Below are 21,062 nucleotides of genomic sequence, written 5' to 3' on the forward strand. Positions count from 1 at the left end.
CTCTTTCACTCTACGGGGAGTTGAGTGTAGCAGGGTGTTGCGTTCCCTCCAAGAGGCGTGCATAACAGACTCCACTAAGCCAGAATATTACTTGACCCATCAAGTTAGCCAGGTGTGTCTGGGGGTGATTACGGCCATCTATTGTATTTCATGAAGATGTGTACATGTCGAGACAATAGTGACCCATCCACTTAGCTAGATGTGGCTGGGGGTGGCTATAGCATTTCTTTCACATGACCCATCAATTTAGACCAGTGTGTCTGGATGATCTAATAATTATAAAATATTTATACTATTTTATCTGGACACTTAGTCAGATTAGGATATAGGCCACGGACTAAATAAAGTGCATTTTTACCTGGAGTTTTTCCTTTTTCCCACTTTTAGTCTGGAAATGTTAACTCACTCTGTTTAGCACATGGCCTCACGTGAATCCTTAAAGAGATGGGTGGGGTTAATGCTTAAGAGGGTGTGAATGATGCTGAATAGGTGTAGACAAGGAATAGTTCTTCAGAAGTGGGATTACAAGTTTATCAACTTTCAAAGCAGAATTACTTTCCCATTGTTTCTTAACTACAGTGTATGATATACCATTTTGTAGCTCTGAGTCACTACTTTTATCCAATGTAAACTACTTTTATCCAATGTAAACCAAAATTTCACATTTTGTGGGATGGGGTGGTGGGGTTTGGGGATAGTGTATAGGTAAGGTGCAGGGCTAGTTGGTGGTGCCATTTAAAAATGTCTCCTTCACCTGTAACTTTTGTTTTTGTTACCAGAATGTGCAATCCGACCTGCGAAAAGCAGCAATAAGTAACACCGCGTCTAGTGTTCCGGAAATTCACAGGAAGAACATTGGCTAAACCCCATCGAAGAAGAGGGAGTGGGTGTCGCTTTCTCTACAGTCTCTGGCTTTACTACCCTGCGACTCTAACCTATCGAGACAACATAGAAAACTGGCCATATAGCTAGCTGTTTATCTTTTGATAAAGATGTCAACCACAACCGGCGGCGGAGAGTTTGGCAACCCCCTGCGGAAATTTAAGCTCGTATTCTTAGGCGAGCAAAGTGGTAAGTGGAGGAGTATTCAGGGCATGTAATGTGGTTATTTGTTGTGGGGCGTTTTGATGAGTACTGCCAGCTGGCATTAGCCTAACAGTACGGTAGCTAGCCAGGCCGAGGCAGAACGATGAGGCTTTAAACAACTCAGACGATGCCTCGTTAGGTTAGCTAGCTAGCTATATTTTAGCCAATGACTATAACATGTAAAGGGAACTTGCTAGCTATCCAATTTAATCAGATGTTGCCCAAGAAGACGCCAACGTATTTAGCTAGCTAGCCAAGTCATGCATACCCTGTAACTAAGTTGGCTAGCTACAGTACTAGCACGTTACTGAATTGTCGGTGTCATTCAATAACGTTTGTTGAAGTTACACTTGCTTCTGCTGGGTAGTTTAGCCAACTAGTTACGTGAATGTTTACTTGCCAGCTACTATAGCTTCAGCTTGTGTGGAGTCATATAGAAAACTTTAACAGTTGGATACTGTTAGCTAGCTAACGTTAACTTTGCTAAGCCACGTCTGTCAGCAGAGGGGAGCCTAGTAACGCGTTAGCTTGGGTGGAAACGCACTGGGCTGCTTACAAACTAGACATAAGGCATATTATTTCCTCAGACAAATCTTAATTTAGATTTGCATAGACCCAAAACTGTATTGGTTTTCCAGTCCATTTTAGCTTGCTAGCTGTCTCCTCCATTCGTGGCTCCACCCTTGCCAGCTCAGCGCCGTGGGTTCAGTAGTCTATCGATTCGTTTTTAGATATGTTATCATACAAATAAACAATATGACATGATCGCTTAACGCATGGTTACTGTCATTATATTCAATTGTTTTAAATAGCTAAATGCTCATAATGCAATTCTGCCTAGGCTACGTTTACTATTCCTCCCAAATTGCAGTTCCACAGAGGATCATGCATAATTTAGGAATTTGACAATTCTATGGTAACTGCATAATTTAGCAAATTGACAATTCTATGGTACACTCAGATTTTACACTTAAATGTATGTTAACAAAAACCAATGATTGTAAATTAAACAAACCATACGTCTGTATGCAAAAGGATGCCTTAGCACTTTCCACTGAAAATTAAGGGTCAGACGCGGAGAAATCTGACTGCCGATAACGTTAGGTACTTAGAACCTCTGCCCAGAGTTTCGGCAGTTAACTTTGTTGTTCAAAGATAGGCAAAAACTGCTCCTCTAATAGAAATCTCGATCACACTTGTAGCTGTCATGGCGACATTGGCTAGCTGCGCAGAAATGGGTCTAAGGTCGTCTCGTGCCGAAATGCTCTTGTGCAGAACGTCAAATTAAAGACGCTCCTTCGATGTAGTTGTTTTTGACGAAAATGTGTTATTTTCACGATTGGAGTAATGACATGTTCAACTACTTAAGACATTGGCTCATCTAGGTTGTGCCTTTTAGTTTTCGAGAAAATTAACACATAATGAAGAATTTGACTTCTCTAACCGGTCTGGTTCGTAAGCGTAATTCTCGCGATGTTGCGCCTCTGGGTTTAGGAAAGCTACGGTTTTACCTCCGTTTTGTTGAAATACTCCGGCCACAAAGTGGCAGTAGTTTGTTTGGCTTGTGCCAGCTGTGCTAATGTTGTTACTATTTGGCTAACTAGAATTTGTAGTAAGCCATTGATACTAACCAGATGGCCACAACTAGATGACTGGAGTAACTAGCAACATTATTAAATAAAAATTTATTTGTTTTTGAATGAAGCAGCTGCCTGTTAGCTGACAAGAGTCGGAGTTTGTGTTTTAGGGCAGTTGTCACCAACCTTTTCTGATTCAAGATCAGTTTGAGTCAAAAAGCAAGCAGAGATCTACTGATCAGATTTTTTTTTTTAAATGTAAGACTATGCAACAGTAACCTAAATAAAAACAGTTCTGTAGGAATGAGGTTTGTATAGTCACTTCAACCACTGAGGTGTGCGGTAATTCCCTGACAACGCACAGTCTGGAGTGTGTTAACTCGCTTATAAAACATAACAACATTAGTGAATATTTCCTCCAGATTTTTTGCTATGCTTGGCCTGCCAATGTTCTTCTCAGACCTTATTATATTTCAAAACTCGAGCTTTGATAAAACATTTGATCAGTTGTATCACTTCTGAGGCACAGCTCAGCATAAATGGAAATCATTTGCAAATAATTCGTTTTATTTTACTGGACTGATGGTACCTGCATCTGGTCAGTCGGGAGAGGGGAAAAAAGCAGCAGCAGAGGGTCTGCCTCTCACGGTCCCTGCTCTCTCCCTCTGACGAGACTGACCAGAGAGAGGGGACAGTCTTCCTACCTTTTTATTTTATTTATTTATTTATTTTTTCACCTTTATTTAACCAGGTAGGCTAGTTGAGAACAAGTTCTCATTTGCAACTGCGACCTGGCCAAGATAAAGCATAGCAGTGTGAACAGACAACACAGAGTTACACATGGAGTAAACAATAAACAAGTCAATAACATGGTAGAAAAAAAGAGAATCTATATACAATGTGTGCAAAAGGCATGAGGTAGGCAATAAATCGAATAATTACAATTTAGCAGATTAACACGAGTGATAAATCATCAGATGATCATGTGCAAGAAGAGATACTGGTGTGCAAAAGAGCAGAAAAGTAAATAAATAAAAGCAGTATGGGGGGTGAGGTAGGTAAATTGGGTGGGTAGTTTACAGATGGACTATGTACAGCTGCAGCGATCGGTTAGCTGCTCGGATAGCAGATGTTTAAAGTTGTTGAGGGAGATAAAAGTCTCCAACTTCAGAGATTTTTGCAATTCGTTCCAGTCGCAGGCAGCAGAGAACTGGAAGGAAAGGCGTCCAAATGAGGTTTTGGCTTTAGGGATGATCAGTGAGATACACCTGCTGGAGCGCGTGTTGCGGGTGGGTGTAGCCATCGTGACCAGTGAACTGAGATAAGGCGGCACTTTACCTAGCATAGCCTTGTAGATGACCTGGAGCCAGTGGGTCTGACGACGAACATGTAGCGAGGGCCAGCCGACTAGGGCATACAGGTCGCAGTGGTGGGTCGTATAAGGTGCTTTAGTAACAAAACGAATGGCACTGTGATAAACTGCGTCCAGTTTGCTGAGTAGAGTATTGGAAGCTATTTTGTAGATGACATCGCCGAAGTCGAGGATCGGTAGGATAGTCAGTTTTACTAGGGTAAGTTTGGCGGCGTGAGTGAAGGAGGCTTTGTTGCGGAATAGAAAGCCGATTCTTGATTTGATTTTGGATTGGAGATGTTTGATATGAGTCTGGAAGGAGAGTTTGCAGTCTAGCCAGACACCTAGGTACTTATAGATGTCCACATATTCTAGGTCGGAACCGTCCAGGGTGGTGATGCTAGTCGGGCGTGCGGGTGCAGGCAGCGAACGGTTGAAAAGCATGCATTTGGTTTTACTAGCGTTTAAGAGCAGTTGGAGGCCACGGAAGGAGTGTTGTATGGCATTGAAGCTCGTTTGGAGGTTAGATAGCACAGTGTCCAAGGAAGGGCCGGAAGTATATAGAATGGTGTCGTCTGCGTAGAGGTGGATCAGGGAATCGCCCGCAGCAAGAGCAACATCATTGATGTATACAGAGAAAAGAGTCGGCCCGAGAATTGAACCCTGTGGTACCCCCATAGAGACTGCCAGAGGACCGGACAACATGCCCTCCGATTTGACACACTGAACTCTGTCTGCAAAGTAGTTGGTGAACCAGGCAAGGCAGTCATTAGAAAAACCGAGGCTACTGAGTCTGCCGATAAGAATATGGTGATTGACAGAGTCGAAAGCCTTGGCCAGGTCGATGAAGACGGCTGCACAGTAATGTCTTTTATCGATGGCGGTTATGATGTCGTTTAGTACCTTGAGCGTGGCTGAGGTGCACCCGTGACCGGCTCGGAAACCGGATTGCACAGCGGAGAAGGTACGGTGGGATTCGAGATGGTCAGTGATCTGTTTGTTGACTTGGCTTTCGAAGACCTTAGATAGGCAGGGCAGGATGGATATAGGTCTGTAACAGTTTGGGTCCAGGGTGTCTCCCCCTTTGAAGAGGGGGATGACCGCGGCAGCTTTCCAATCCTTGGGGATCTCAGATGATACGAAGGAGAGGTTGAACAGGCTGGTAATAGGGGGTGCGACAATGGCGGCGGACAGTTTCAGAAATAGGGGGTCCAGATTGTCAAGCCCAGCTGATTTGTATGGGTCCAGGTTTTCCAGCTCTTTCAGAACATCTGCTATCTGGATTTGGGTAAAGGAGAAGCTGGGGAGGCTTGGGCGAGTAGCAGCGGGGGGGGCGGGGCTGTTGGCCAAGGTTGGAGTCGCCAGGAGGAAGGCATGGCCAGCCATTGAGAAATGCTTGTTGAACCTAATGGTTACACTCGAGTAGCATTGCATTATTTCTGCCTCATGCACAAATCCATGTTGTTTCTATGACCAGAGTAAGTGAAATAATACCTTGATACTAAAATAAACATGACGAGCTGCTAATAATAAAATGCAGGCCTATTGATACACTTGGCTACTAATTCATTGCAGATGCAGTGCTGGTTGTAGTGGAAGTAGGGAGAAGCCGTTTTGTAAAAGTGTTTGCTGTATTCTTTGACAGTCTCTCAATGGTCATGGTTTTAAAATTAATGAAATCTCACATAGGCTAGTATGAAACTTTACTGTGGGGTCGTGGATGCTTTAGGCATGGTGATTTGAGCTATCTGATTGGCCAGAGCAGTAGGCACACTTAATTTAGCTCTCCCAGTCCCCCGGGTAGTCAGTTTATCCCTTCAGACAAATGAAAAGGTTCAAAATGGGAACACTCCCTACCTGGCGCACAGGGCTTCTGAATCAAGTGCACCTACCGCCAACAGTGCAAGACGAATAAAATAAAAAATAAGCGTGCAAGGCTTTATCGTTGGCTTTTCTACTGAAATGTTTGTTGATCGACTAGGTTGGTGACCACTGTTGTACTCTTTCATTCAAGGTTTATAAAAATGTTTATTCAATAGAGAATTACATCAGAAAAACAATAGCCCATACCCATGTCTTTACCATATACGGTTCAGATGTTACAGATGATTTACTCTGATAATTTAGCATGATTAGATTGTCATCGCGGCCATGGTCAAAAATAAGTTCTACGCTGCTCAGTAGAACTGTCACGCTCCGCGGGCAGAACGGAGCTAACTTCCAACATCATCTGATAAGCTAGCTAGTGGCTGCAGGTTAGTGTGATAACATGGGCTTTTTCTAAATGAAATCCGCAGACTACAAAACAAAATTGGGCATATATACTGAACTAAAATATAAATGCAAAATGCAACAATTTTACTGATTTACAGTTCATATAAGGAAATCAGTCAATTGAAATTAATTCATTAGGCCCTAATCTATGGATTTCACATGACTAGGAATACAGATATGCATCTGTCACAGATGCCTTTAAAAAAAAAAAAAAGTAGGGGAAAACCGGTTAGTATCTGGTGTGACCACCATTTGCCTCATGCAGTGTGACATCTCCTTTGCATAGATTTGATTGTGGAATGTTGTCCCACTCCTGTTCAATGGCGGTGCGAAGTTGTTGGATATTGGCGGGAACCGGAACACGCTGTCATACACGTCAATCCAGAGCATCCAAAACATGCCCAAAGGGTGACATGTCTGAGTATGCAGGCCATGGAAGAACTGGGACATATTCATCTTCCAGGAATTGTGTATTATCACGCTGAAACATGAGGGGATGGCGGTGGATGAATGGTACAACAATGGGCCTCGGTATCTCTGTGCATTCAAATTGCCATTGATAAAATGCAATTGTGTTGGTTGTCCGTAGCTTATGCCTGCCCATACATAACCCCACCACCACTATGGGGCACTCTGTTCACAATGTTGATATCAGCAAACCGCTCGCCCATACGACACCATACACATGGTTGTGAGGCCGGTTGGACGTACTGCCAAATTCTTTAAAACAACGTTGGGGGTGGCTTATGGTAAAGAAATTAACATTAAAATTCACTGGCAACAGCTCTGGTGGGACATTCCTGCACTCAGCATGCCATTTGCACGGTCCCTCTCAACTTGAGGCGTTGTGTGAAAAAACTGCCCATTTTAGAGTGGCCTTTAATTGTCCCCAGCACAATGTGCACCTGTGTAAGGATCATGTTTAATCAGCTTCTTGATATGACAAACCTGTCAGGTGTATGGGTTATTTTGGCAAAGGAGAAATGCTTACTAAGAGGGATGTAAACAAATTTTGTGCACAACATTTTTTGAGAAATAAGGTTTTTGTGCGTATGGAACATTTCTGGGATCTTTTATTTCAGCTCATGAAACTGGGGAACACTCTACATGTTGCGTTTTATATTTTTGTTCAGTGTATATATTTAAAAAGCTAACAGACTGAATTTCAATGTCTACCCTCCCTGAAAGCAATCTGTTGCAGTTTTCATGTATTTTGGAATATTTCCCTTTAAATCACCGTTGATATGGCCCCTCAATTTAGATTGATCACCAATGAAAGCCAAGAATCTGGAGATGAAAATGACAAGGGTATGAAGTTGATTTTGATTGGTCCAAAGCATGGAAATGCCTCCCAACACCGACAATGGAAGAGATACAACCAAGAGCGGCACGGTCTAAACTTGAATCGGTCAGCTCAAACGAACATTCTTAGTTGATCAATATTGTTAAGTACAAGCATATTAAGGTTATATTGTAGAGAATAATCCAATGAATAACTGTAGGTGATTTATAATGAGTGCGAAGTAGGGCTGACCCCAATTAGTCGTTTTAGTTTAGCGGTCGCAAATATATATTTCATGCCTTATGAGACACCTGTCTCATTTGCACCTATCTCAGTGGACAGTCTAAGAAGGGGAGTGTGGCTCTCCAGAATACACTCCCTCCCGTGAATTGGTGCGCATTCCTTGTTTCATAACTTTATTGTGTGAATTGTTTGCCCTTTGAGTGTTTAGTGTCTATCAATACCCCATTACATATCACCTGTAGTACTTTTACCATTAGTCCCCATCAAACAAACATTGCAGATTAGAAATGGTTACAGTAATTTCTGTTATTAATGCATTCAATATATTATTAGTCTTATTATTCTCATTGTCGGAGTGGACAAGTTGTTTGCAAGGCTCACAACCTATGCTACACTGAGAAACAAGTTTTATTTCATTCCATTCATGAGTTTATTTTTTATTTTATTTTCATTTTTTGTTTGGAGCGCTCCTGTCAATGTTGAGTAAGGATGCGCACCTGATTACGCATAGAAGTTGCCGTAGGCTACCTGGTCTATGTGCAAATGTGCTCATTTTGAGAATGTCTGATAGTGTTTCTGATCATCTTAACTCACCTCCACTAATAAGCTATGGAGCTTCTCAAAGTCATTTTTTCTTCAAGTCAACAAAGTCTGTTTTCTGACTGCAAGGCGCTACAGAAGGTAGTGCGTACGGCTCAGCACATCACTGGTGTCAAGCTTCCTGCCATCCAGGACCTCTATACCAGGCAGTGTCAGAGGAAGGCCCTAAAAGTTTCCAAAGGCTCCAGCCACCCTAGTCATAGACTGTTCTCTGCTACCGCGCGGTACCAGAGTGCCAAGTCTAGGTCCAAAAGGCTCCTTAGCAGCTGCTAAGCCATAAGACTGCTGAACAGTTAATCAAATGGCTACATGGACTCTGCTGCTACTCGCTGTTTATTATCTATGCATAGTCACTTTACCCCTATCTACATGTACATATTACCTCAACTAACCTGTACCCCCACACATTGACTTGGTACCAGTACCCCCTGTATATAGCCTCGTTCTTATTTTTACTTTCGTTTATTTAGTACATATTTTCTTAGCTCTTATTTTTAAGCATTTCACAGTCAGGTCAACACCTGTTGTATTTGGCGCATGTGACAAATAAAATTGGATTTGGTTTTACATCCATTGAGAATGACAATAGTTCCTCAATGTATTTTGAAAAATCTTTCCAGCTCTCCCTCTATTTCGATAACCACTGAGCCTTGGCGTGGAAAGGAAACATTTTATGCTCTGATCCAGTGGAAACAACATAAAATACCTGATTACTTCTTATACCTTGTGCAAATACTGTCTGTCCAGAGTGAAACTCTGAGGGCCCAGAATAGTTTATATACCTTTTTATTAACAGCTTTTTGAGGAGGAGAGGAAGTGAACACTGGAACCCCAAAGAACTTCTGGTGTGTTTAAATGACCGCTCTTCCATCACGCTTGTAAACGGCTAGCTAACTCAGTAGTTTTCTCAAGGTTAAAATTAGCGTTTTGAGCATAGTATTTGTGGGTTGGATGGTCCTTACGGCCGGTATCAAATCTATTTTAGAAAATTACAGTTTCTAGATTTCCCAAAGAAGCATCCCAGTGGGCTGCATTGCCTGTATGGATAGGAACGTTAGCAGCAGCAGGTGGCGGTGGCGCCAGGATGCTGTGTAGCACACTGGTGGTGCGTTTTAATCAAGTTATCCATCTATTCTAGGTAACATCAGCTAGCTACATGTATAAATAGAATAGACAGCCATCCAATATTAATTTATGACACAAATGTTAGCTTGATCTGCTAAAAACAACAATGTTCACTACTTCGCTTAGCTAGTCCCAAAGAGAGAACTATGACAATACAAAAACACAATTGCAATGAAATGTTAAATCACTGGTATAATCTCCTAACCTCAGATACAGAGACCTGTGAAAGCTGCTAAACCCTGTTTGCGGATGAAAGTCCCAAGTCCTGGAGATACTGAAGGGTTTGTCTCCAATAGGTTATACATATGCCATTGGTTTACTCTTTAGAATTGGTTGTAGGACAACAACAAAAATACTGTTTATAATTAACAATGCATAGACCTAGAACATGCATGGCCAAACTTGCTGCGAGAGATCTAGCTACTGGGTGTGCAGGTTTCTGTTCCAGCCTTGACATTCTGCTGATTTATTTGTATTTGACACTGTTAATTTTACTATTCAATCATATCTTGTTTTGGGGGTGGGTGACATCACCACACGATGTCTACTAGGTAGTACTGAGCAATTTAGTGCTTTTTGAATTCGGTTAGATCCTAGAAAAATAACCACGGTTGTTAAAAAAAAAAAAAGTTTACACTAAATGCATTATGTGAGTTGAATGCTGTTACACGGTATAAAACAATTTATAAAAGTCCCATGATGGTAGTGACTCCCTGTTACTGCTTATCATTTATTAACATTTGTTTTATTTGATTACTATTTCAAGTCATCTTATCTCTATAGAGTTGCTGCTTATGCTGTCTGACTCACTATTTTGTAGTTCTTCAGAGTAAATAAGGCATACTTTTATGACTGTTGAATACCAACTATCAATCACTTAGAACAGGGTTTCCCAAACTCTGTCCAGGGGCCTCCCCTTGATGCACATTTTGGCTTTTGCTCCAGCACTACACAGCTGATTCAAATAATCAAAGCTTGATGAGTAATTCGAATCAGCTGTGTAGTGCTAGGGCAAAAACCAAAACGAGTTTGGGAAACCCTGACTTAGATCATGTATTTTCAGGTAGAGGGAAGCAACTGCTACGCTCTCACTCAGGATCGTACATTCTTCTCTCTTCCGTAGTAGTCCTAAAAGAAACACAGACTGGAAAAGTAGATGCGCAATGGATTATGGTCATTGTAGTTAGTTTAACGCATAAAACGTGGTAGTTCTGTAGAATATTGGCCAGTCGGAAACGATAACTCCCTACTACATGACACAGTGCAGGCTGGATCTGATTTATCTCTGGAGAAACTGCTGTGTGCGCATTGAGCTCACCCAAAAAATAACATGGAATTCAAATAATTGAACAGATAATTTACCAACAGTTGTTAAAAAAATAACTTTCATTTTGTTTAATCGCTCAGCACTACTAGGCTTTGTTTGATTTTATATTTCCTTGATTGCTCGCATCCTATCTCCGCAACTGGTGTAGGAGAAGGTACAAGGTCCCTCCCCTCTGACCACCTTCTCCAATGGGTTTTTGAGGAAGGATGAATTAAGAGCCTAGCAGTCACCTGCCAACTAGCTCACGTGTTTCACTCACTGACCTCTTTCTCTGCATCAACCTCAGCAGCCAGCAGTGTTGCCAATTTAGCCGCTATATTTAGCAAGAATTCAGACCCCTCTAGTGACACATTTTCAAAAAATCGACTAGCGACAAATCTAGTGACTTTTTCTGGTGTTTATGGGAGACTGACGTGAAAGCACGTACCGTTCTTACTCTTCTCAATGTGCTGCCGTGGGCCCCACCCCTGTCCCAAAGCACTCACAGGCGGCCCAGTCCTCGCGCTGCAGTCAGAGCAAATGTTCACCCCTTCCTTGTCCAGACTGTAAATGAATCGCGCTTGCGGGAAGCCACCACTTACATTCAGGGCGGGATGTAAAATGTTCTTTGTCTAAAATAAATCACTGCACAAAAATAAATCACTGCATTTGACTCTCATAGCCTCAGTCACTTACTCACCTTGTCCACTGTGTGTGTGCCTCTGTGACATAAGCTAAACATCTAGCCGGCTAGCTCATGTCTCAGTCTAAACTGTACACTCAAAAATACAGAAAGGAGTGGGAATCAAACCCTGAATTCAAATGCTGGTTGAAGCCGTTTATTGGAGATGATACTCGGGCATACTGTCTGTATTGTAAGGCTGATTTCTACGCCAAACTTAGTGATGTAAAAAAACACAAACTCAAACATACTCAAAGGCAAAGCCTTAACATTTCCACCCAAAACAAGCTGCCATTTATGCCAAATGGCATTAGCTATCACTGAACAATGTTCCATGCTGGCATGTAATCACATTGGAGAAGCATGTAGAGCTGCTTTCTCAGACTCCACTGCTGCTACCCACTTCAAAATGCACAGGACAAAGTGCACAGAAATGATTAATGGTGTTCTAGCACCATACTTTCTGAAAAAGTTGGTTGCAGATGTGGGTGACCAGCGTTTCAGCCTCCTCCTCAATGAGTCCACGGATGTAAGTGTTTCTAAATACCTGGGGGTTGTGATAAGGTAATTCTGTGACAGCAAGCAGACAATTGTATCAATATTTCTTGGGCTTGTTGACTTGGAGGGAGGAGATGCCAAGTCTATAGCCCGTGCTGTTGTGGCTTTCCTCAAAGTGTTGTCTTAAAAAAGAGAAACTCCTGGGGATAGGGACTGACAATGCCTCTGTTATGAAGGGGATTAACAATGGGGTCTATAAAGTGCTGGAGGAGTATGGCCTCAAATATCTGGTTCTTATTTGCTGTGTGCCACTCTGCAGCTTGCTCATTTGTAGTTCTAAACATATTTACGGTGTTTTTTACTCACTTTTTGTCTCTCCCACAACGTTATTCTTCTCTCCTACAGCATCCATCACAATGACATGCACATGGCCAATTATGCAAATTAGGCGGTGACGTCATTTAGCGTCTTCTAGCGACTTTTAGGACAGCCAATAGCTACTTTCCTTACTGAGGAGTTGGCAACACTGGCAGCCAGCAGAGAAGACTTAACTGTGTCAATCTAGCACCCACAGAATTGATTTTGTCTATTTAATTCTGCTACATTGAGTCAGATCACACAAATACACGTTTTGAAGTTTCGACCAATCGATTGATCAAGATTTTTTTTTACTCCGAGTCCTTGTGCATAGAGAATTACGTTTTGACATTTATTTAGTAGTTCCCTCTAATTGACTTGCGTTTCCCCTACATTCTATAGCAGTGAGTGAACGCCCTATGTGTTGCGGTGCTAACGTTAGCTAGCAAGCGAACTGGTATTGACAGTATGGGATAATGGAGAGTGAATTCAATTATTGCTTCACCTTGCTAAATGGCTAGCTTGGTAAAGCATTTAGTGTTGTGTGCATTTACCACCCCATTCGGTTTGTTTGTGTGACTGCCTGGCTCAGCAAGCTAACGCTAATGAGCAGGTGCACATTATCAAACTGGACCTGACAAAAAAAATCCTTCAAGCACAAAACTTATTAGCTAGATGTAAAGACTTACTTGAGAAAAATGATGTATTATGCGGGTTTATTATTTTAGTTAGAACAATTCTGACAAATGTGGTGGATTACACTGGGAAAAGTGAATTTGTTATATACTTCTGTTGGCTTCACGTATCGGTTTGTGCTCTCTGATTGGCTCAAAGTCAAGTTCTCGGCCACTGACGAGCATTGCGATTCTACAAGTAGAAGCGGATGGTTCGTCGGTACACACCAGGGGCGTCTTTTGTTCTAACAAGAAAAGGAACGGCCTCCTACTTTGCTAAGTAACTAGTCAGATTTCTTGGTGTGCCTGCACCATTACAAAGAACAGTGCTGTTGTTAGCAGACTTTGCATCTGCGCTGTTCTTCAAGTAAACATGTTTTAAATTTTTTTGTGTGGAAATTGTCATAAGTCGTCATTGTGCGTAGTTGTATGGTTTCTTTAACTTTGCAATCATTGGTTTTTGTTTGACATACAGTTTTTGATGTGAAAAATTAGTCTCTGCATCATTCTGTTACTGTGGAATTGCCTAAATGTCAAAATGTAAACTAAATGCTCTCTGCTCTGCATGTCTGTCTTTACAGTGGGGAAGACATCGCTTATCACCAGGTTTATGTATGACAGCTTTGACAATACCTATCAGGTACATTACCTCATCTCAAGTACAGTACTGGTTATTTATTGCATGTAAACTAATGCATAACATAAGTAATATTAGTAGGCATGCACACTGTTCTAAGCTCTTTTGGTTCTTTTGCTTGGGGGAATTGTTCTGTTTTTCTAACCTGATAGTAGCTTACATAAAATCTGCTACAAAGCTGAAAAAGAATAAGGACACAAGGTCATCCCTTTTCTGCTTTTTGTTGAATGTAGATTGGTCATGTGATGTCTGAGAATTTTAATTTTTGGTCTTGCAGGCTACAATTGGCATCGACTTTTTATCGAAAACGATGTACCTGGAAGATCGTACGGTAAGTACCACTTTTGTTTCTATATCATTGCATCACTTGGAGCCTTTCATTTGAAACCATTTCACGTGTCCCTTGAGTTTGTGTCCATGCATAAACATTGTATATCCCTCTACATGCCACTGTCAAAAATGGGCTTAGGTAGTCTGCTTTTTATCTCATCCCAACTAGACTGCTTGTTTAGTATGGACGTAGAGGAACTATAATTTGCAGTTTAATTATCAGTTTTCATGTAGCCAATCAAGTTTTCTTTCCTGCCATGATTCTGTTTTTAGTTCCATCATTATACGTTTTTTTCCCTCTGTCCACTCCTCCCCTCCATCCCCATGGCTGGGTTTCGAACTGTGTCCACTCCTCGGTTTGTTGCACGGTTGGCCACAGATTCGGCTCCAGCTGTGGGATACGGCCGGGCAGGAGCGGTTCCGCAGCCTCATCCCCAGCTACATCAGAGACTCAGCCGCTGCTGTGGTGGTTTATGACATAGCAAGTAGGTATCACGTCCCTGCCCTTCTCTCAGTGGACGGAAGGGGAGAACAGGGCAAACAGTATTTCCACAGCTTGGCAACGTCACTGGACTGTAGCAATGAGTTGAACCACACTTGCTTGTGGTCAGTGAGGAACCGGATCAGGAAATAGGTTATTGGCGCTTCAGGGCTTCCGTTCCCTGCAAATTCTATGCTACTCTAAAGTGAGTAGATGTTGTAGATGACTTTGTAAGTGCAATGTTTCCTCTACGTTTCTCCCAATAGGTGCAAATAGGCCTATAGAGAGGGATGATGGAACTCTCAAGCTCAGTACATCCAGTGGTGCTTGTGGAAATGTCTCTAAAGGGGCTTTTCTAAGGAATAGGGAAAATGCTAGCAGAGGTTACCAGCAATGTTTGGTTGACTTTAATTGCACCAAAAGCATTGATTTGGAACATTTGCCATCTGTAATAGGTCACTAAAAAGGATCAACATTGGGAACAGGTCATCTGCTAGCTGCATGGGGAACGCTTTTCCTGTTCCAGGATGCATGATCATTTTTCACCTCTGCTGCCTTGCTGTTCTCTTGCAACTCTTTGTGAATCCTCTTCTTCATTTTCCCCTTTCCGTCTGTCCCGTTTCTCCTCCTCCTCCATCCCAATCCCCAGGTCCGGCTTCAGCTCTGGGACACTGCTGGACAGGAGCGTTTTCGTAGCCTCATTCCCAGCTACATCCGCGACTCCACCATTGCTGTGGTGGTTTATGACATCACCAGTGAGTCAGAGCCTCCTGGCCTAGTTAGAGCTGTGCCCTCATCACTGTAGGGGTTGTGGGCCACTGGGACATTACATTGGGAAGGAGGTTGTCATCTTCTATAACACAGTAGCAAACCGCAACAGCTTTCAGTGTATGAGTAGTGTTGCTATTATTGGAGGCAGTCAGTGTCACTATACCATGTAGGGACTTTAATGATGCAACTTCATGGGGATTAGGGAGTTTTCCCTTGTATTAACAGTGGCGTGGGGACTAATATTCCTTTCTGTGCTTAAACTTAACTTACTGTTTACTTTTGCTTACTAACACCTGGCTACTCTACTGAAATCAACTGTACTTCCAATAAAGAGCAACGACTGTTCTGATTTGCAAATGTGTCTAACGTTATTAATAACGCCTTCACTGTAGAGTTCATACCTCACACTATATTTAAAGTGGTCATGCTCATTTTGTATGCGTTCCAAGTTGCTAATTTTCTTCCCCTCAGATCTCAATTCATTCCAGCAAACCTCAAAGTGGATTGATGACGTCAGAACAGAGAGAGGAAGTGATGTTATTATCATGCTTGTGGGAAACAAAACAGACTTGGCTGATAAAAGGTACATTGTGTGTGTGTAGAGCGTAGTTGGTGTGGTGGTAAACAGTAATGTGGTCCCTGAACTAAATGTCGACATATTTTGACAACCGTTGTATGTGTAAAGCCTTTGTCAAAGCCTGGTTCCTCCCTCGTCCCTTGAATGTATTTGGCGCCTCCAACATGATACATTTTCATATGTTTTCTGATTTTGATCTGTTGAACTCCATGCTAAAGTTACTCCATTACTGATATGTAACTTTCAAAATACAGAAATCATCCCCGTAATATGCATCATACAGGGATGATTTCTGTATTTTGTAAGTGACATATCTTGAAACTTGATTGCTGACAAGCAAAACATTTTGGGACTACAATTGACTAATGAAACAAATACCAAAATATCATTTTGGGGTGGAGTTTTCCTTTAAGCCTTTTTTGTTTTTGTCAAATTTTGTTTTATTTATTTATTTTGTTCCCTCTCCCCGGTGTCTCCCCATGTCACTTTGATTTGGTGTCCACTCCCAACCCACTGCCACCACCCTCCCCTCCTGTCCCTCCCCCTGGGACCATGGCAGACAAGTATCTGTTGAGGCTGCAGAGAGGAAAGCTCGTGAACTCAATGTGATGTACATAGAGACCAGCGCCAAGGCTGGCTATAACGTCAAACAGGTGGGTGTCCAGCTACCACCGGCAGGTGTACAAACAGCCTCCAGAACTGCTCATTATGTTCTGCCTTAGGAAGAATAATTTGTGATGTACAACGTGGATTAGAGGTTTAATGTGGAACGAGTGATTGTACTGTGAGTGACCTGGGATTGTTTCTCTGTATCGTGTCAAGCTGTTTGATCTTCTTAGCAAAGCTGCTTCCTCTCCTATCCCTTTGTTCCACAGAGATGGGACCAAACTAACCTCTCTTTCTAACCAAAAACTGGAATCTCTGAGCTCGTTCTTTTTTTCCTCTCTCTCCATCTCTCCCTTCCCCCTCTGCCTGTTCTCTTTCATGTCTGTCTATCTCTCCGTCCTCTCGGCTGTGGCCTGAGCAGACAGATCACCACAGAAGAGGGCGAGCAGAGAGCTAAGGAACTGAATGTCATGTTCATTGAAACCAGCGCAAAGACTGGCTACAATGTCAAACAGGTAGAGCTTCTGTTCACTCAGGATAGTCCAGCCCAGTCTGCCCTCCTAGTGCCAGCTGCCTCTTTCACAACTTCTAGTTTTCCCTCCTCTCTCTCTCTCTCTCTCTCTCTCTCTCGTCACCTGGCTCCTCAAGGCTTGTCCACCTAGTCCTTTCTGCATTGTGATTCCCCTCAGTGCTCAGGTCATGTTGTCGATCCTGTCCACTGCTTTAGAACGCTTCAGCATCAGTTGTACTGCGGTGTCTAGCTCCATGTTGTTGTTGGGTCTTTCTCTTATTTTTCCTCGTTCCACAAAATGTCTGCTTCTCACTGTTTGGCATGGAATCATGGACATTTTATGGGCATAAAATATGAACAATTACATGGCAACTTGTGACAAGTTAACAAGAAAATGTTAAATATTCTGTAGGGGTATTTTCTTGTGGTGTTATTGAGACATCTTCCAAGATTTTAATATGTAATAAATAACCAAATCAGTTTTGTCCAATGCATGTAGCTCTATGTACAAATATATGTTGTATGTTTATTTTAAATGGAAATGTAAATATTGACACTTTCCAGTAGATGTTACTATATACGCTGAGAATTCAAAACATTAAGAACACCTGCTCTTTCCATGAGACTGACCAGGTGAAGGGGGGGGGGCGCGCAACTCAATATTAGGAAGGTGTTCCTAATGTTTGGTGTACTGTGTAGTTCATCACTTATGTGGCCAACTTTATGTTATTGATGCGTTGTGTGGTATGGCTGTTTTTATCCACTGGTTATTTTCTTGTGGTTCCTCAGCTGTTTCGCCGTGTTGCTGCAGCCCTACCTGGGATGGATAGCACACCAGAGAAGGGCAAAGAGGACAGTATCCTTTCACAAAGGGGTTAGCCCCGAGGCAGAATGGTTTGGAGCAAGTTTGAGCTCAACATGTAAATCAACGCTCCAGAAATGCTTCAGTAGTTAAGTTTCTATCCAATTAACAGAATTTCATGCTAATGTTAAAACATCTGCATAAAACAGGACACACATTAAAACACACGTTTTCCCACCAGAGATGTTTCCATCAAATGTACTTGTTGCAGATCAAAGGCTGTGCGTGACGACGTTGTGCACATAAAAATGGTTTTGTCACACAATGTTGTGTTAAATAGTGAATGTGCCCACTCTGGTCTTGGCATGTGCTCTCTAGCCAACAGCTGGCAGATTCAGTTTGGGTATGGCTTACATGATGATATTATTATGGACAAAAGAGCAAGATTATTTTTATGTTAAATGGCAGCCAAGCATCGATCATATCACCAGAATAAGACCCTCAATATTTATTGGAGAGGAGCATCAAGGTCATCACCTTGCACTTTCACCACCCTGTGAAGTTCATCACTTATTTCAGCCGTAGCATAATAAACTGCATGCTTCCTCGATTCGTAGTGGGAGGACCACACAACATATCGTCACATGACTCCAAGTTTACTTCAATATGATGGTTATTATATTTGCTCATAAGCGTTTCTACTGCCACTAATTTATTTGACATAGATCCCACCTTGCCTAGCGTAATTTGTTTTGTAGACATTTGGAAAGTTTTATAGAAACATTTGCTGTTTGCATCAGGCCTGTCGTGCAATTTTTGTACTTCAATTGCATAAAAAGGTTGGATGGAAACATTACAACAGAGATCCAGGTTATCTATTGTATATGGATTTCATTTTGTTTATAATTGTGAAATGTCATTTGAAAAAAAAAATCCATGAAATTACACCGTAAATGAATAATATTCCTTAACCATCTCCTCTCTCAGTGATCGATATCAAACTGGAGAAGCCACCAGAGATGGCAGTGACGGAGAGCAGCTGCTCCTGCTAGTAAACACCCCCCCCCCCCCCCCCCACCTGACCTTCCTCCTCCCCACCAACAGCTTGTGTCTCAGTGGCCACTCTCCCCACCCATGGCTCACTGCCATCGACCTGAGAACCTGTCTCTCCCCCCCCCCCCCCCCCGACTCAGTGACTTTTCGGAGTAATCGTGTGGATGTGCTATTACTCTGTATTTAAACAGATGATATTCAACTATATTAAAGGTTAAAAGTCAAACACAGAATAGGTTGAAAGCTGAATATGTTCAGATTTTCATCTAACTGCATGACATTATATAGGATTGCAGACTGACATAGCTAACTGCTCTCGGGTTATTGCGTTGTTGTGAAGTGATATTGTTTGAGATTATTTAAGTGACTATTAAAGGGATAAGGTCTCAGTCCCTTGGATCTTTGCTTTTATTTCCAATGGTGAGTCTGGAGTGGGTCAACTAGAGTATTCTAGCTACGTGATGAACAAAGTGATTCACAAGGTTTTGATATACTTTGTTCTAAAAAGATTCCCCTCTAAACTATGAATATTATTTCCTTTCATTGTTGGCTCAAATCAAAGCTATTAATTTAGGCCTAATGGTTTATGGGACCATGAATAAGGGACATTATTATCAAGGCATGAACAGCCAAAGAACTTCATTTAGGATTACTGTAGTTAATCGACTGATTTCAATGGCAACTTCTTTGTTATTTTGGTAGGTATCCCAAAGAGGATGCTGCAGAAAGGATGTATAGCCAATCGGTAAAGGATATGCATTTTTAGAAAAGAGACATGATCCCAAATTCATTGTAGGGGAAAATACTAACCTAAATCTATTGATATACACTTTGAAGCTATAGAAAATCTGGCATAGAGACTTACATCAAATAGCCGCACACATACTAACACATCTTGTGTCTGAGGAGAAGAGGTGTTTTAAAGTTCATATGTGAGCCTATGGAGTGAGCAGGTGTCAAAGCTTTTTACACACTAAATGGAAACATGCAATGGGCCCATACGATGTCTCCCTTCTCACCCTCCAATTGATGTATATTGTTGTCTTGTTTTCGTCACACTATTGCAGGAACGGCGTGCTCATCATGCAGGATTCATAGATGGTTAAGAAAAAACGATGCCTTGCTTGTTCACCAACGTTGTGCACTGAATCAAGACCCAACATTGTAAAGATGGAGAGGCCTGCTGACAGTAGTTGTTCTGTAGAGCAGGTAGCTAGAGTTGGTCCTCAGATACAGCTAACGCTTCCTAACACCCTTGCTGTGAAAATAAGTGCAGTGAAGTTAATCTTTAGCGCTATTGCCTGTTTACGACCGTTAGTTTTGTGTTTTATTTATTTTGTAACACAAGCAACCGTAAAATTGCCTTGTATACTTGACCAAAATGAGTTGCTCCACCCGTCCCTTAACACGTTCTCACACACATTGACACACACACACCAACTAAACACAGCCATAAATGTTCCACCACCACACACCAATACATTCGCTGTTACATTTTTACAAAAAAATGTAGATGCGTATTTAATTACATCGAACCACCGTCTTTACCTTAACAGCTGTTCTATTATCCCTCACTGAGTACTCAACTGAACTGTGTGCTATTCTGAAGTGTCTGTCCATTTGAAATATGTCGTGTTTAGCAACGTTTGTGTGAATAATGTACTATCTGCTGTATAAAAAAAGGAGCATTAAAGAACACCGAAATGTATCACATGAAATAAAGGGATTTCACCAAAGTTGTTCCAAGTTTCTTTCAAATTATTTTTATGAATATTAATGATTTAGATTATTTGGATTGTCCTACTTTTACATGCACGTTATTTTCGAAATTGTCATTTGAAACTGTTCCTACTAGTGAAGAATGTCAGATTGAGCAGCATGGTCTTGTTTCAAATACATCAGTCAAAATATATATATATATATTGTCTTGTAATTGATCTTTTACCTTTTTTTTCATCCATTTCATATTGTGTTGCCGGTCAAAGGTTATTAGCCCTAAATGGAATGTTGCCTAATCCATATATGTATGGGCCTAATCATGCAATTCACAGTGCAGTGATTGTAACCAACGGGCCAGTTTCTGTGCCACGAGGACGGATATTTTTGTTGTTGCGTAAGATATTGTGCAATTTCAATACGACACAGCATTTTTGCATAATATATTGTGAATTTACTATACGACACAACATTTTGACTTTAATCGTGACTTCTTTCCCAAACAAACTCTTGTATTTATTAC

At 41.7% G+C, this 21,062-nt stretch overlaps 1 protein-coding gene across 4 annotated transcripts; it reads left to right on the forward strand.

Moving 5' to 3' along the window:
- The first annotated feature begins 486 nt into the window (after positions 1-486).
- On the forward strand, positions 487-20,563 carry LOC139574251 (ras-related protein Rab-6A-like). 4 transcript variants are annotated; one of them, XM_071398656.1, is made up of 9 exons: positions 487-580; positions 780-1,071; positions 13,637-13,695; positions 13,970-14,023; positions 14,402-14,507; positions 15,746-15,857; positions 16,411-16,504; positions 17,758-17,824; positions 18,758-20,563. In XM_071398656.1, exons 2-9 carry the CDS (start codon positions 993-995, stop codon positions 18,820-18,822), a joined length of 636 nt encoding a protein of 211 aa, XP_071254757.1. In that variant the 5' UTR covers positions 487-580; positions 780-992; the 3' UTR covers positions 18,823-20,563. The 4 variants fall into 4 exon arrangements, with proteins under 4 accessions (XP_071254757.1, XP_071254758.1, XP_071254755.1 ...); XM_071398657.1 differs by lacking the exon at positions 16,411-16,504 and adding an exon at positions 16,879-16,972; XM_071398654.1 differs by lacking the exon at positions 14,402-14,507 and adding an exon at positions 15,153-15,258 and having other exon boundaries at positions 489-580.
- The last annotated feature ends 499 nt before the right edge of the window (positions 20,564-21,062 follow it).

This window comes from Salvelinus alpinus, chromosome 4 (assembly GCF_045679555.1).
Source record: "Salvelinus alpinus chromosome 4, SLU_Salpinus.1, whole genome shotgun sequence".
Taxonomy (NCBI): Eukaryota; Metazoa; Chordata; class Actinopteri; order Salmoniformes; family Salmonidae; genus Salvelinus; species Salvelinus alpinus.